The following is a 15,037-nucleotide window of genomic DNA, read 5'->3' as shown; positions in this document are numbered from 1 at the left end:
AACTTCCCGTTTTCCCGTCAGCATTTGATCATAAGCTTTTTTTTTTTTTTTTGACAGGCAGAGTGGACAGTGGGAGAGAGAGACAGAGAGAAAGGTCTTCCTTTTCCGTTGGTTCACTCCTCAATGGCCACTGCGGCTGGCACACCATGCTGGTCTGAAGCCAGAAGCCAGGTGCTTTTCCTGGTCTCCCATGCGGGTGCAGGGCCCAAGCACTTGGGCCATCCTCCACTTCACTCCCAGGCCACAGCAGAGAGCTGGACAGGAAGAGGAGTGATCGGGACAGAATCCGGTGCCTCCACGGGGACTAGAACCCGGGGTGCCGGCGCCGCAGGCGGAGGATTAGCCTGTTGAGCCGCAGCGCCGGCCAATCATAAGCTTTTATCCTGCTTTTTAAATACTTGCATGATCTATGTCCCACATGCCATATGCCCTCCAAATGTATACCATGGATTCCTGAGGACCTGTACATTACCTGGGAAAGAATCAACTGCCCATGAAATGTGTACACAAATTTTCTTAAAAATGAAAAATAGGTCTCGTCTCCAAGTCTTTTGGCAAGGAACCGAAGGAGGAAGTAGCCCTGGAAAAAAAGAAGGAGAAGAGAGAGAAAAGACGCTTGTCTTGGGTTCATTAGGAAAATGCTCACGCAGTCAAATTCATCTACACACTGGTGCATCAGGCACACTGGAACATGCCATCTCATCTATCCCAGTTGCCCTTTAGATCCTGTCCAAGACCGGGCCTGGAAGCAAGGGAGGCACTCTGTACCCAGCTTCCATGTCCTTGTTAATGTTACCACTGTCTCGGCTTTGACTTGGCTCACATGAAGCCTGCATGCCCATCATGGACTAGCAGGAAACACAGGCCCGGCCCCTCTCCTTCAGCTACCATGAGTCTTTTATAACTTCAAAGCCTTCCTTGTTACTCCTGGCTTTTGGTTAGAACCTGACAGTGATTTGAGGGCTCTGCCCTTCAAAGCTGACCTGAGCCAGGGAGAAGGAAGCTATGGGGCAGGGCATACTTTAGCTTCTGTTGATTCACCCTTCCTAACATGGCCTCATTTTGGTGGTGGTGGGGGAGTAAAGTGCTTTAATTATCAGATAATCACGTATCTTCCCAGCCAGGTGCTTTTACACAATGATGGTATTTTGTGTGGCCTCTGCCATGTCATTCATCTTCCTGGTTTTAACCGTATCACCTGAGAAATCCCGCACCATGGCCACAATCTTCTGGCACTTGGATGCACGCACCTTTAAATAATGGACCTGCATGAAGATCTTCTCTGGGTTGAGTCCATGCTTGATGACAGATGCTCCGGATTCACTCACGTGGCCAGTTTTCTCTTTACTAGGTCTAAAACGATGCAGTAATATTTTCTTTAAGTATAGCGCATTCTTTACTAATGAGACCATACTATCAATGTATTTCTTATTTTCAGAGTTGCTCGACACCATTTAATTGTTTCCCATAGTATCAGGTATAACTGAAAACCATCCACATTATAAATTCTTACAGTGAACAAGGAGGGTTGGCAGGCTGAGGTAGGCTACTGGCAATATTTTATGTTATCTTATCCAACATTACAGCCTGTCAGATCTTCAAGGAATCTAAGTCCAGTATGAATTATTTAAGAACCTACACCCTTTTTGGGGGGTGGGAATGCAAGACCAGGAAATGCAGTGGAAAATGTAGCTCTACTTGGAGGAGTAAAGAATTGATATAAAATCTCAGAGTCACCCACTTCTCTGGATTTGTAATTAATCATCAGAGATCCTTTAAGAAACACTCTAAACCTGTTTCTGAATTATCAACAAAATTCATAGAAGCTGACGTTTTTAGAACAGGTGGCGACACAGGGATTACACACTTCAAGCTTCTCATTTCACAAACAAGCAAAACCCAGAAGCTCGGGGCTTGCAGCTTGTTGGATTTGTGGCAATGCTAGGACTGAAACCAGTGTCTCTTTATTCTCCACTGGGTCTTTCCCACTGTGCTCTCTAGTGTTAAATATTTTTAAAAATCCCTTTAATAAAATATAACATATTCTTTGAGGCATCTGGAAAAGAATCACGCAGGGTGTTACAGTGAAGCTTCAACAACTAAAATAAAAATACGTGGCAAGATGCTTACACCTTTCACCTGTTCTAAGACTGGTTTAAGACAAACAACTGGGGGCTGGTGCTGTGGCACAGCAGGTTAAGCCTCTGCCTGCAACACCTGCACCCTGTGTCAGAGTGCCAGTATGAGTCCTGGCTGCTCCACTTCCGACCCAGCTCCCTGCTCCAGAGAAGGCAGGGAGAAGACCCAAGTGCTTGGACCCCTGCTACCCACGAAGACGACCTGGAGATAGTTTCAGACTCTTGGCATTGGCCCAGCCCAGCCCCGACTATTGAGGCTGTTTGGGAAATGAACCAGCAGGTGGAAGATCTCTTTCTCTGTCTCTCCCTCTCAAAGCCAGGAGCCAGGAGCTTCTTCCGGGTCTCTCACTTGAGTGGTGGGGGCCCAAGGACTTAGGTCATCTTCTTCTGCTTTCCCAGGAGCATTAGCAGGGAGCTGGATCAGAAGTGGAGCAGCTGGGACCTGAGCCGGCATCTATATGGGATGCCGGCACTGCAGGCGGCAGCTTAACCTACTACACCACAGCACCAGCCTCTAAATAAATCTTTTAAAAACACACACAAAAAAAGACAAACAATTGAGAAGCATGTGTTGAGGCAAGAGAAGAAGGGCATGATGGGAGCGTGGGCGCATGAGAAAGGCAGCAGCTAGTTAAAAGGTGGTTTGGTGTAGTACAAGGCACACAGTCTTGGGGATCTGAGAAAGCTAGCTCTGAATACCAGCCTGACTTCTTTCTTCCTGTTACTTACAGACAGTGTACTTAAACTCTCTAACCCTTAATTTATTCACTTGTAAAAGGGGAATAACCTTACCTATCTTCCCAGGTCCTAGGGAAAATAATAATATCCAGAATAATATATTGCAAGGAGAGCTGGGGATACAGAAATTCATAACTTAATAAAACACTCTAACTCTTTTGGCACAAAGAATCCCGGATTGGGTCTTTGCCAAATATCGTAGTACGTTACGCCGGCAGACACAAGGCACGGGAGCAGCAGACACCCGGAGATAAGATGACTGAGACCTGCCCCTGGAGCGAACTGCACAGTTTCAATTCTCCTGCTCGATCCTCAACTCGCATGCACGACCACGCTTGTGAGGATGCCTCGTCCCCTTTCATCTTCATTTACGACCCCACTGCAAAGCGTCACCCTCCTTTGCTGCTCTCAACTTCATCCTGCAGTGGGGTGCTTTCATCCCGAAAGCCACCCCAGCTTTGATGGGGAAGGCCCATCGCCTGGAGTCTGGGGGGAGGCAAGGCTTCTCAAGAGTCAGTCTGAATCCCAACCACGTTGCCCGGCCCCAAGAAGAAGCAGGGCTACGCTGAGATCTTTGTGTCCCTGAGCTCTGAACTGAGGCCACTGGGAAGGGAGGAAGACACAAGAACCATGTGAGTCTGCGCAGAAGGCTGGCTTGCAGGCTCCCGCCCCCAGTGATGCTTCAGGGCTGCCTTTCCCTTTGCCTAAAAATGTCCTTCCCAAAGCGTCCCTCTCCTTACCCTCTTCTCCCACCAGCTCCAAATGAAGAAGTACTCAGGAAAATTCTTCCATGCTGACAGCATTCAAGGCAAACATACAAGTCCCTAAGAGACGCCTTTTAAAGTCGACCTGGTGCTGCGGAGAATGGTGTGCAGGCACACTTTGTGAGAGATCCACCAGGGTGGCTTTTATGAGGAAAAGATGCTCGAGGAGTGGGCGTGTGACACTTCCAGCCCCGTGCCACGCCAGGTCTTGTAACGCCACCTATCCCGGGTCTGTGCAGAGCCAGAAAGCATGGGAGACAGGTGAACCACTACCACATTGCCGCAACAGACAGGAATCTCACAGCGGAGTGACAGAAGGCAGAGCCACATAGAATGCATACAAATGGACGATTCCATTTAGATGAAGTCCAAGGACAGGCAAAGCTGACTTACGGTGATAGAGATCAGAACTAAGGCTACATTTGGAGGGCGTATGGACAGACCGGGGAGAGGCGGAAGGTTATGCAGGTGCTGAGAATGTCTATGTATTGATGGGAGCAAGGTTTCACGAAGATAAAAAGCAAAAATTCTTTGAACAATCTAGTAAAGATCTGTGCACCTTAAATGTGTATATGTTATATTTCAGTTAAAAAGTTAAGGAAAAAAAAAATAGAGGTGGTTGTTTAGCCTAGTGGTTAAGACACTGGTTAAAATACTGGTGTCCTGGCCGGCGCCGTGGCTTAACAGGCTAATCCTCCGCCTTGCGGCGCCGCCACACCGGGTTGTAGTCCCGGTTGGGGCGCCGGATTCTATCCCGGTTGCCCCTCTTCCAGGCCAGCTCTCTGCTGTGGCCCGGGAGTGCAGTGGAGGATGGCCCAAGTGCTTGGGCCCTGCGCCCGCATGGGAGACCAGGAGAAGCACCTGGCTCCTGGCTTCGGATCAGCGCGATGCGCCGGCCGCAGTGGCCATTGGAGGGTGAACCAACGGCAAAAAGGAAGACCGTTCTCTCTGTCTCTCTCTCACTATCCACTCTGCCTGTCAAAAAAAAAAAAACAACAACAACACTGGTGTCCCATCTCAGAGTACTCAGCTTCAACACAGGGCTCTGGGTCCTGACTCCACCCTCCTGCTAATGCAGACCCCGGGAGGCAGCGGGTAATGACTCTAGAATTGGGTTCCTGTTACCTACGTGGGATACTTGGGTTGAATTTCTAGACCATGGCTTCAGCCCAACTCTCGTGTTTGTGGGCATCTGGGGAATGAGTCAGTAGACTGGCTCTCTCTCTTTCTCTCATGCTCTCTCTCTCTGCCTCTCAAGCAAATACATTTTTTAAAGTAATTTAAATCTATTTTTAAAAACAAAATAATAGGGGTTGGCGCTGTGGCGTAATGGGTAAAGCCGCTGCCTGTGGTGCTGGCATCCCACATGGGCACCGGTTTGAGTCCTGGTTGGCTGCTCCAATCCAGCTCCCTGCTAATGTGCCTGAGAAAGTAGTGGAACATGGCCCAGGTGTTTGGGCCCCTGTATCCACATGGGAGACCTAGGAGAAACTCCCAGCTTTGGATCAGCCCAACTCCGGCTGTTGTAGCTATTTGGGAGGGAGGGGTGAACAAGTGGATGGAAGATCTCTCTTTGTTTCTCTAACTCTGCCTTTCAAATAAATAATTTAAATAAAAGAAAGAAATGCCCATAAAACAGTAAACAGTGAGAACTTTGGGTACTCTGCACCCAAAGACCAATGACAACAATGTGAGAGGCAGAAAAGACTTCCAAATCCAATTAACTCAGTCTACTTCCACGATCACTTCTCCTTACCACCTGCACAATTATGTCTGAAAAGCTAACTGCTCATCTTATAAGTGTCCCTTGTAGACACCTGCAAACAGCCCAGCCCATGGACAAAACAGGTGTCTGTTGTGGTTGGGGGCAGGGGGTGGGGTTGTGGAAAAGTTGTGTGTGTGTGTGTGTTTAATGTTTGTTAGTGTGCTTCTCTGTAAACACTGTGGATGGAGCTGCAGCAGCCATCTTGTAGCCAGGAGGCAGCAAACCAAACTACTATGGAGGGCAGAAGAGAATCTAAGAAGGTAAGTCATCTTTGATGCTATCATTTGGCCCCTGCCTTCCAACTTCTTACTGTGTGAGAAACATAACCCCCATTTGTTAAGTGAGTGTTGCTTCATTGGTCCATTAATAGTAGCCCAATTCATCCCTATCGGATGGAGACTTGGCCTAGCACCAGCAGTTAACATTTCCTGGTTACTCTTCGTGCCAGGTTCTCCGTCAAGCTCTTCCTGGTGCATCCTCCACCCTCACAAGAACCCGATGAGCCAAGTGCTTGCTGTGACTCTGTTCACTTAACAGCAGAAGGAAGTGCGAGGAAAGACCACAGGGCAGGTCAGAGGCAGAGGCCAGGCTGCAGCCCAGGTCCCCACAATACTAAAGGCCTCCCAGGCACCCAGGCTCCCACGGTGGCCATGCCGAACACCCAGTGGAAGACCCGAGACAAACGGCGTGCTCCCCTGGAGGTGAAGTCATCTTCCTCATCTCGCACGTCTGCCATGAGGCTCAGATCCCGCACACGCGTTTCGTAAAAGCACAAGTGCTCTTAGACCTTGTGCTCTGGTATTTATTTTCATGGCTGGAACACATGGAATGCGAGGGATCAAGTTACCAAGGTCGTCTGGGCTGCAGCGCCCTTGGTCTGTTCCTGCTGTACCTGGCACCAAATGCAGCGACCGAGACTGTCGTGACCTCTCCCTCCCCCTCTGCTTTGCTCTCCTAGGGCCCTGGGAGAGGCAGCGTGGATATTTACAGAGCAGGCGGGTGGCAGGGCTGTTTACCACACAGGGATCTGGTTTGGAATCAAGCCTCCTGCAGAGAGAACCCATCCTGCAGCGCCATCACCAAGACCGGGCTCTGGGAAAACGCCTGCGAGAGGTGCTCAGGCTGCCGGCTAGGTCTGCCCCAGTCCGGGCAGGCTGCCTGCCAGCTTTCCCCATCTCACGCTCCCTGGCAGTCAAAGTGAGAGCCACGAGATATCTTCAGCTGTGAACCTGCTACTGCTGTGCCCGAGACTGGGCCTAAGCATCCTGGAAATGACACAGAGGGAACTGATCAGCATTTCAACATCCCTGTCTGTGTGTCTGTGAGTCGTGTTACCCTCGCCTGGGAGCAGGGCCTCCCTCCCCTCAGTGATGCACCAGTGAGACCCACGGGGGGAGTAGCATGGTATGCTGGGTAAGAGCCTGGGCCTGAAGCTTGACTCCTGCAGGTGACCTAGGGAAGCCCAGATCCCCTCATCCACAAACAAGGACAAAGAACAGTTACGTTGGTACCTCATTAGCTAGAGTTCCTGCTGGCACTCAGTATGCGCGATACAAATATTGCAATTCTAATGATAATAGATTATGACTGGGGTTTAGGGAGCGTCAGCTGAACCAGCCAAAGACGCGGCACTGCAGCCGTGCAGTTGAGACGGTGTCGCTGGAGGAGGCACGAACTCTCTCCTCTGGAAACTGCCTGTGAGTCTAAAGTTACCCCAAAATAAGGAGTTTCTAACACACACACACACACACAACTGTAAACAAATGTAGCCTTATACCCTCCCCTATGAGATCCACTGATTTTTTTTTTTAATATTTATTTATTTATTTGAGAGGTAAAGTTACAGAGAGTGTAAAAGAGAGATGTCTGCTGGTTCATTCCCCCAAATGGCTGCAATGGCCAGAGCTGTGCCAATCTGAAGCCAGGAGCCAGGAGCTCCTTCTGGGTCTCCCAAGTGAGTGCAGGGGCCCAGGACTTAGGCCATCTTCTACTGCTTTCCCAGGCCACAGCAGAGTGCTGGATGGGAAGAGGAGCAGCCGGGACTAGAACTGGTGCCCATATGGGATGCTGGCACCACAGGTGGAGACTTAACCCACTGCGCCCCAGCGCTGTCCTAGAGACCACTGGTTTTTAATGCAAACCCTTTAAGGATTGGTCACTGAGCCTACTGCTTGTCTCATCATCATGACATCATCAGATAACACAAAGAAACGAGTTGCAAGCACTGCCTTAAGTTTCAGTAAGCTAGGCCTGGGCCTATTTCTCACACACTCATCCTGCTGTCCCTGTCACTTTGTGAAGAGATTATGAAAACCCTGGGCAGAAGACAGAGGCACAATATTTTTTAAAATTTATTTTTATTTAAGAGGGAGAATTCCAAACAGTGAGAGGGAGAGACAGAGAGAAAGGTCTTCCTTCCATTGGTTCACTCCCCAAATGGCCACAACAGCCAGAGCTGCGCTGATCCAAAGCCAGGAGCCAGGAGATTCTTCCGGGTCTCCCATATGGGTGCAGGGGGCCCAAGGACTTGGGCCATCTTTCACTGCTTTCCCAGGCCACAGCAGAGAGCTGGATGGGAAGAGCAGCAGCAGGGACTTGAACCAGAGCCCATATGGGATGCTGGCACCACAAGTGGAGGATTAACCTACTGCGCCACGGCGCCGGCCCTGGCACAATACTGAAAGTACAGGCGGGGGCTGGAGCTGTGGTGTAGCAGGTAAAGCCACCGTCTGCAGTGCCAGCATCCCATATGGGTGCTGGGTTGAGTCCCGGCTGCTCCACTTCTGATCTAGATTGTCACCTATACATGGCCTGGGAAAGCAGAAGATGGCCCAAGTCCTTGGGCCCCTGAACCCGCGTGGGAGATGGAGAAGAAGCTCCTGGTTTCGGATCAGCCCAGCTCTGGCTATTTTGGCAATTTAGGGAGTGAACCAGCAGATGGAAGACTTTCTCTCTCTCTCTCTCTCTCTCTCTCTCTGCCTTCCAAATAAAGATAAATAAATCTTAAAGAAGAGAGAGAGAGAGAGAGAGAGGCTGGCACCAAGGCTCACTTGGTTAATCCTCCGCCTGCGGCGCCAGCACTCCAGGTTCTAGTCCCGGTTGGGGCGCGGGGTTCTAGTCCCAGTTGCTCCTCTTCCAGTCCAGCTCTCCGCTGTGGCCCAGGAAGGCAGTGGAGGATGGCCCAAGTGCTTGGGCCCCTGCATCCGCATGGGAGACCAGGAGGAGGCACCTGGCTACTGGCTTCGGATCAGCGCAGCGCGCCGGATGTAGTGGCCATTTGAGGGGTAAACCAACGGAAGGAAGACCTTTCTCTCTCTGTCTCTCTCTCTCTCTCACTGTCTAACTCTGCCTGTCAAATAAAAGAGAGAGAGGGAGAGAGAGAAAGTACAGGCATTCCCTATCCTCTATGTTCTTTGCAACAATTTTTCCATCTATAAAATGTACACCACGAGGAGAAAGCATTTGGGGTAGCAGTTCAGATGCTGCTTGGGATGTCCACATCCCACACTGGAGTGCCTGGGTCCAGCCCTTGCTCCACTCCTGACTCCAGATTCCTGCTTGTGTGCACCGGGGGATGCAGCAGGCAATGGCTCAAGCAGTTGGAGACCTGGATTGAGTTCCCAGCTCCTGAGCATCTGGGGAGTGAACCAGTGGATAGGAAGTCGCTGTCTCTCTGATTCTCAAATTCATAAAACAAACATTTTTAAATGCACATAATGGACACTTTCCACTAACATCTGCAGGGCAACCAAAGGCAACTGGACGAAAGGTTGTGAGTACCCTTAACTAATGGATTTGTACTGTATTGACGCTACTGGTAGTTGGCTAGTTTATGTGTTTTTCAAAATGGATTTAACAGCTATGCGGCAGGAGGGGCTTCCCCCACCGGGACCATTATCCTGTAGCAGACACTGCAGGATATCACTGGTGTTGAAAAGGCGACTGCTCAGATGATTTAAGACAGAAGGAGAAATCCCTTGGAAGAGCCACAGAAGAATGAAGACTGCATAGTCTCGTCCCCACCCCGCCCCTACTGCCCCCACCCCCGCCAGTGATCAGGACCTACAGAGGGAGACTTTAGCTGCTGAGGAAAGCGTAGCACAGACCCTGTAGTCCGCGGAGCTGTGGAAAATGCAAACAGAGTCCCAAAACTTTGATAAGCAGTATAGGGAAATGAAAGATGGATTTTGGAAAAGCAGTCAGCATGAATACGAATCCAAAAATGTCCTCAGGTTTTTGGAAGGCCATTCATCAGAGATTCCTCTGTAAGCAGCAAAACCCCCAAAGGACACAAGACAGGGAAGAGATTAATACAGTGGTCTCAGGGGCGAATCACCACGTTAGACCGAGCAAGAGATGATGGGGATGCATTTCCAAAAGAGACCAAGAGGACAGTGGGGAGCCAGGACACCGATGTGGCTGTGCAGGAGGTCTCTGATAAGGGTAGACTTTCTGAGGACATGTGCACAGGGTGAAAGGGCGAGCCTTGAAAACAAGGAAAACACTTGGGATAGGCATATGAGAGCTGGAAGACTGTAGCCAGGGAGCAAAATTCACAATCAGCGGACGCCGCTGGAGAAAGCCCAGGACAACATAAAGGGCTTGTGAAGCAATGATGGGAGCATTAGGATGACCCAGCATCAAGAGGTGAAGGCAAGGAAAGGAATACTTGACTCCCACTTTGCTTCAGCTTTTCTGCCCAAGAGGATGACTGTCAAGCTCCAGAGTCGTGATGTGGGAACTACTGCTTGGCACGGATAGAAAGCATTACTTCACTCTTTAACGCAGAACCCGTTCCAGGCCCAGGGGAGGGTAGGCCGTAGCTCTGAAAAACCTCCACTGGTGATTACTGATCTCCAGGGTGTCAAACCACAGAGACAATGGGAAAGGTACTGATGGAGGTGGACACATGTTCTGATGTGCCAAGGAAGTGGGGATAAGAGCAGGACAGGCAAAATTCATGATGAGGGCATTAGACAGATAGCTTGTGGCAATGGGAAGTGAAAATGATGAACTACAGGAGTTAGCCTACATCCTGACAGCCAACCAGTTCCAGAGAGTCACTGTGGCATCGTGACTTCTGCAAGGCTGCTGGCAGAATGGCTGTGATGGTGAGCATATGGTAGGTGCTTCCTGGCTTATGCCGGGTATCTGCTGTAGCCCACAGGGAGGGCTTTAGGGCTGTGCCCAGGGAATACTAATTTATTGATTTAACAAATTTGCATACGCGCCAAGGTTGAGGGTGTTGCTGCTTGACTGACAAACAGCATCTGTGATCAAGAACCCAACCATAGGCAGAAAAGAGGATCCAGTTAGTAACAAGGTAATATTTAACAGGGACAAAAGTCCTGGAAGCTAACTGTTTGCCCATGAAAAATGCTTAGTATGTTAAATTACCTGTAAACTCCAACATGCAGCAAGAGGTAACTGATGTGGCTTCCAAAACAATAAGAACAATGGTGGGCTGGATCACCAGGAGGAATGGGTACCTGATGCGGGGTCCTGAAGGACAATACCAAGTGCAGAAGCTAAGATCTGGGCTTAGGCCGGCGCCACGGCTCAACAGGCTAATCCTCCACCTAGCGGCGCCGGCACACCGGGTTCTAGTCCCGGTCGGGGCACCAGATTCTGTCCCGGTTGCTCCTCTTCCAGGCCAGCTCTCTGCTGTGGCCCGGGAATGCAGTGGAGGATGGCCCAAGTCCTTGGGCCCTGCACCCACACGGGAGACCAGGAGAAGCACCTGGCTCCTGCCTTTGGATCAGTGTGGTGCGCCGGCCACAGCCGCCATTGGAGGGTGAACCAATGGCAAAAGGAAGACCTTTCTCTCTGTCTCTCTCACTGTCCACTCTGCCTGTCAAAAAAAAAACAAAACAAAACAAAACAAAAAACAAAACAAAACAAAAAGACCTGGGCTTGGCAGTCAGACCACTTACTAGTCCTGGGAAGGTGGCCACCTGCTTAGTATCTTTACACACCTCTTTCTTCATCCATAAGCTGGGGCAGAAGATGCTACTAAGGTACTAGTACTTACAGGTTCATTGTGGAGGTCAAATGAGATAACATATGTAAGAGTGCTTAGAACAGCATTTGGTGTATCAGCCACACTCAATGAATGTTACTAAGAAGACAAAAATCACTGGATGTGCAATATTAAAACTTCCAGGAAAAGGGAGTACAACACTGGGTTTAAAAATCAAACACTGGGGCCAGCATTGTGGTGCAGCAAGTTAAGCTGCTGCCTGCAATGCCGGCATCCTACATGAGTGCCTGTTCTCATCCCAGCTGCTCTGCTTCCGATCCAGCTCCATGCTAATGCTCCTGGGAAAGATGGCACAAGTACTTGGGGCCTAGCCACCTCCATAGGAAACGTGGATGCAGTTCCAGGCTCCTTCCTTCAGCTTGGTCCAGCCGAGGCTGTTGCAGCCATCTGGGGAGTGAACCAGCAGACGGAAGATCTCTCTCCATAACTGCCTTTCAAGTTTTTTTTTTTTTAAATCTATTTATTTATTTGAAAGTCAGAATTACAGAAAGGGATAGAGAGAGAAAGAGAGAGAGATCTTCTATCCTCTGGTTCACTTCCCAAATGGCCGCAATGGCCAGAGCTGGGCCAGGCCGAAGTCAGAGTCAGGAGCTTCATCTGGGTCTCCCATGTGGATGCAGGGGCCCAAGCACTTGGGCCATCTTCTGCTGCTTTCCTAGGCCCACTTGGAGGGAGCTGCATTGGAAAGTGGAGCAGGCAAGACTCAAACTAGTGCCCATATGGGATGCCAATATTGCAAACAGCAGCTTAACCAGCTGTGCCACAGTGCTGGCCCAATAAATAAATCCCCCCTCCCCCCAAAAAAGAAGCTACACACGTGAGGGACTACAACTCAATCAACATTGTTCCTTCCTTTTCTTGACAATCGAGATCCAGGAAACACTGTGCTCTTCCCAGGTGTAGCTCCAGGCTACTGTGCTCACTCCAAGTGCCACATCTGGTGAAGGTCATTATCAACGAAGACAACAAAGGATCCAGGACGAGAAGGAGACTGGCCTCCTGGTCACTCAGTATGCATGACAGATTCACCAGAAAAAAAAAAAATCCTGTGACCTGTCAGCCAGGAAAAGACAGACAATGGTCTTCGGATATGTGGACTATTTTGGTAGGAACAAGGCATAGCCTGTGCAGTGCTGGAGATAAGGGTTGGGCAAATTCCAGCATGATCTAATAGATCAGGCTATTCCCACAGGGAATCTGCTATTTACTCCACAGGGAGATGGGAGGCCAGAAATACGCAGGTAAAAGCTGGGTGGCCAGCCATCAGGTATGTAGAAGGTCAAGAAAAAAAAATTCAAAGTTCTTTCTGATCCTAATATCTATGTTTTGTAAAAACAATTTCTATTTATTTTTATTGGAAAGAGAGAGAGAGAGAGAGAGAGAGGGAGGGAGGGAGGGAGGGAGAGGAGGGGGAGTGGAGGAGGGGAAGGGAGAGGCGAGCCAATCTTTCATCCACTGGTTTAATCTTCTGAATACCCACAACAGGGCTGGGCCAGACTCAGACCAGGAGCCCTGGACTCAATCCAGGTCTCCCAGTTGGGTGGCAGGGATCACACCTGCTGACTCCCAAGGTGTGCTTAGGTGTGCATTAGTGGGAAGCTGGTACTGGGAACAAAGCTGAGACTCAAACCCAGGCGCTTTGATATGGGATGCAGGCATCCTGAGCACTGTTTTAAATTTTTTGTTTGATTTAAGGTTTATTTATTGATTTGAAAGGCAGAGTCATAGAGAGAGAGAGAGAGGAGGAGAGAGAATGAGAGCGACAGAGAGAGACAAACAGAAAGAGAGAGATCTTTCATCTATCTGCTGGTTCACTCCCAAATATCTGCAACAGCCAGAGCTGGGCCCATCTGAAGGAAAGAGTCAGGAGCTTCATCTGGATCTCCCACATGAGTGCACAGCCCAAGCACTTGGGGCACCCACCACTGCTTTCCCAGGCTCATTAGCAGGGAGCTGGATCAGAAGTGAAGCAGCCAGGACTCAAACCGGCACCCATATGGGATGCTGGTGCTGCAGGAGGCTGCTTTACCTACTATGCCACAGCGCCAGCCCCCCAAGCAGTGGTTTAACTACTGTGCCAAATGCCTAACCCCTAATATCTATACTTTTAAGAGATCAGTTAACCCAGAATATATTTAATCTGCAGCATTTAGCAAAAACATTATTCATCATTCCAGTGGAGTCAATAGGTTTGCTATGTTGTCTTGGAGTCACTAAATCATAAGAGTGATTTTGATAGGAGAGGAGAAGAGAGAGGAAAGTAAGAATCTGAACTAAATTTGGGGGAACCTGAACTGAATTTTATTAAAGCACTTATATATATTAGGAAACAGAATTAACATATAGGGTCTAGGACCGGAGCAATTCAACGCTGTTATGATACTTTTGACAGTGTTCTGTTTTGGGAAATGGGAAGGACAGGCACATGCAATGCACCTGAACTTGCAGCCTTGAAAGCCATGTTAAGAGGGATCGCTGACTCTATTCAGGACTAAAGTGACCATGACGGACCTCAGGTTGTCAGTTTGCCACACACACACACATTCAGAACACAGGAATACAGAGAACTATTTGTGACAATTGCAGGAAGCAAAACTAAAAAGGGTAAAAATGGAAGACTTTTCTTGTATTGCCTCAAAAAAATAAATAAATAAAAATCATGACTTCATCCTGGAAAGAGGCAAATCCTGGCTTGCTTTCACAAGGGGAGGCCAGAAGCACGTTTTCAGTGCCGACAGCATGTGTGGCACTGTGTGCTGAGACGATGGGAAGGAGGGCCCCGCCTGTGGCTCAGGAGCAGCTGAGAAGGACTTTTCCCTTCTTGGTGGAGGACAGTACAACCCTTGGCAGGAGCACGGCAGTGGCAGCAGCAGGGGGATGGAGTTCAGTCTAACATACACCAGGATGCACGAGAGGATGAATAGCTGGGACAGCAGACATTTTCTCAGTCTTGTTGGGTTACGGGGTACTATTTTAGGCTTCACATTTCATATGTGCTAATAATGCATGTGAGACTATTCACTCCGACATTGTGAAGGCAAAGAGCCAGAAATCGCCAAAAATATCAGTAATGCCATATTCATGTCCTGGAAAAAGAAAAGGACCTGTATATATGGACAACAGAACCACCACCAGAACCATATCATTAAGGAAAACACAAGGCACAGCATGGGGTGGAAGAAATTAACACTCACTCTTGTGCATCGTACTTCTACTAGAGGAGGATTTGATGGCGGTGAATTATCATTATGTGATATTGTTACACCTTGAACCCTATGAGATGTCTTCCTGGCATCCAGCATGGGAAAGGACTCCCTGCCCAATCCCTTAACATCATCAGTTGCCTCTTGCCCTAATTCCTTCTTCCATCTTTCATTCACACAATTGCTGGTCAACTCCATTAGGCTACTGAGATGCTATGAGATTGCAGAGACTGGCTACTGAGTTCATAAATTGTCTTTTAAAAACTGAGATGTATGGCCGGCGCCATACAAGCTAATCCTCCGCCTTGCGGCGCCAGCACACCGGGTTCTAGTCCCGGTCGGGGCGCCGGATTCTGTCCCAGTTGCCCCTCTTCCAGGCCAGCTCTCTG

The 15,037-nt window shown here is 49.3% G+C and overlaps 1 protein-coding gene across 16 annotated transcripts in view; it reads right to left on the bottom strand.

The window, feature by feature from the left end:
* AOPEP (aminopeptidase O (putative)) overlaps positions 1-15,037 on the bottom strand; it is a 407,649-nt gene that overhangs the window by 165,312 nt on the left and 227,300 nt on the right. For all 16 annotated transcript variants that reach the window (XM_062208534.1, XM_062208541.1, XM_062208543.1 and 13 more), the window contains exons 8-9: positions 1,251-1,353; positions 473-580 (exon numbers count right to left, since the gene is read on the bottom strand). In XM_062208534.1, coding sequence (XP_062064518.1) covers positions 473-580; positions 1,251-1,353 — 211 coding nt within the window. The remainder of the gene's footprint in view (positions 1-472; positions 581-1,250; positions 1,354-15,037) is intronic.

The sequence above is a fragment of the Lepus europaeus genome, chromosome 12 (genome assembly GCF_033115175.1).
Source record: "Lepus europaeus isolate LE1 chromosome 12, mLepTim1.pri, whole genome shotgun sequence".
Taxonomy (NCBI): Eukaryota; Metazoa; Chordata; class Mammalia; order Lagomorpha; family Leporidae; genus Lepus; species Lepus europaeus.
The sequence above is the reverse complement of the archived record's forward strand: the minus strand, read 5'-3'. Positions and strand labels throughout refer to the sequence as shown.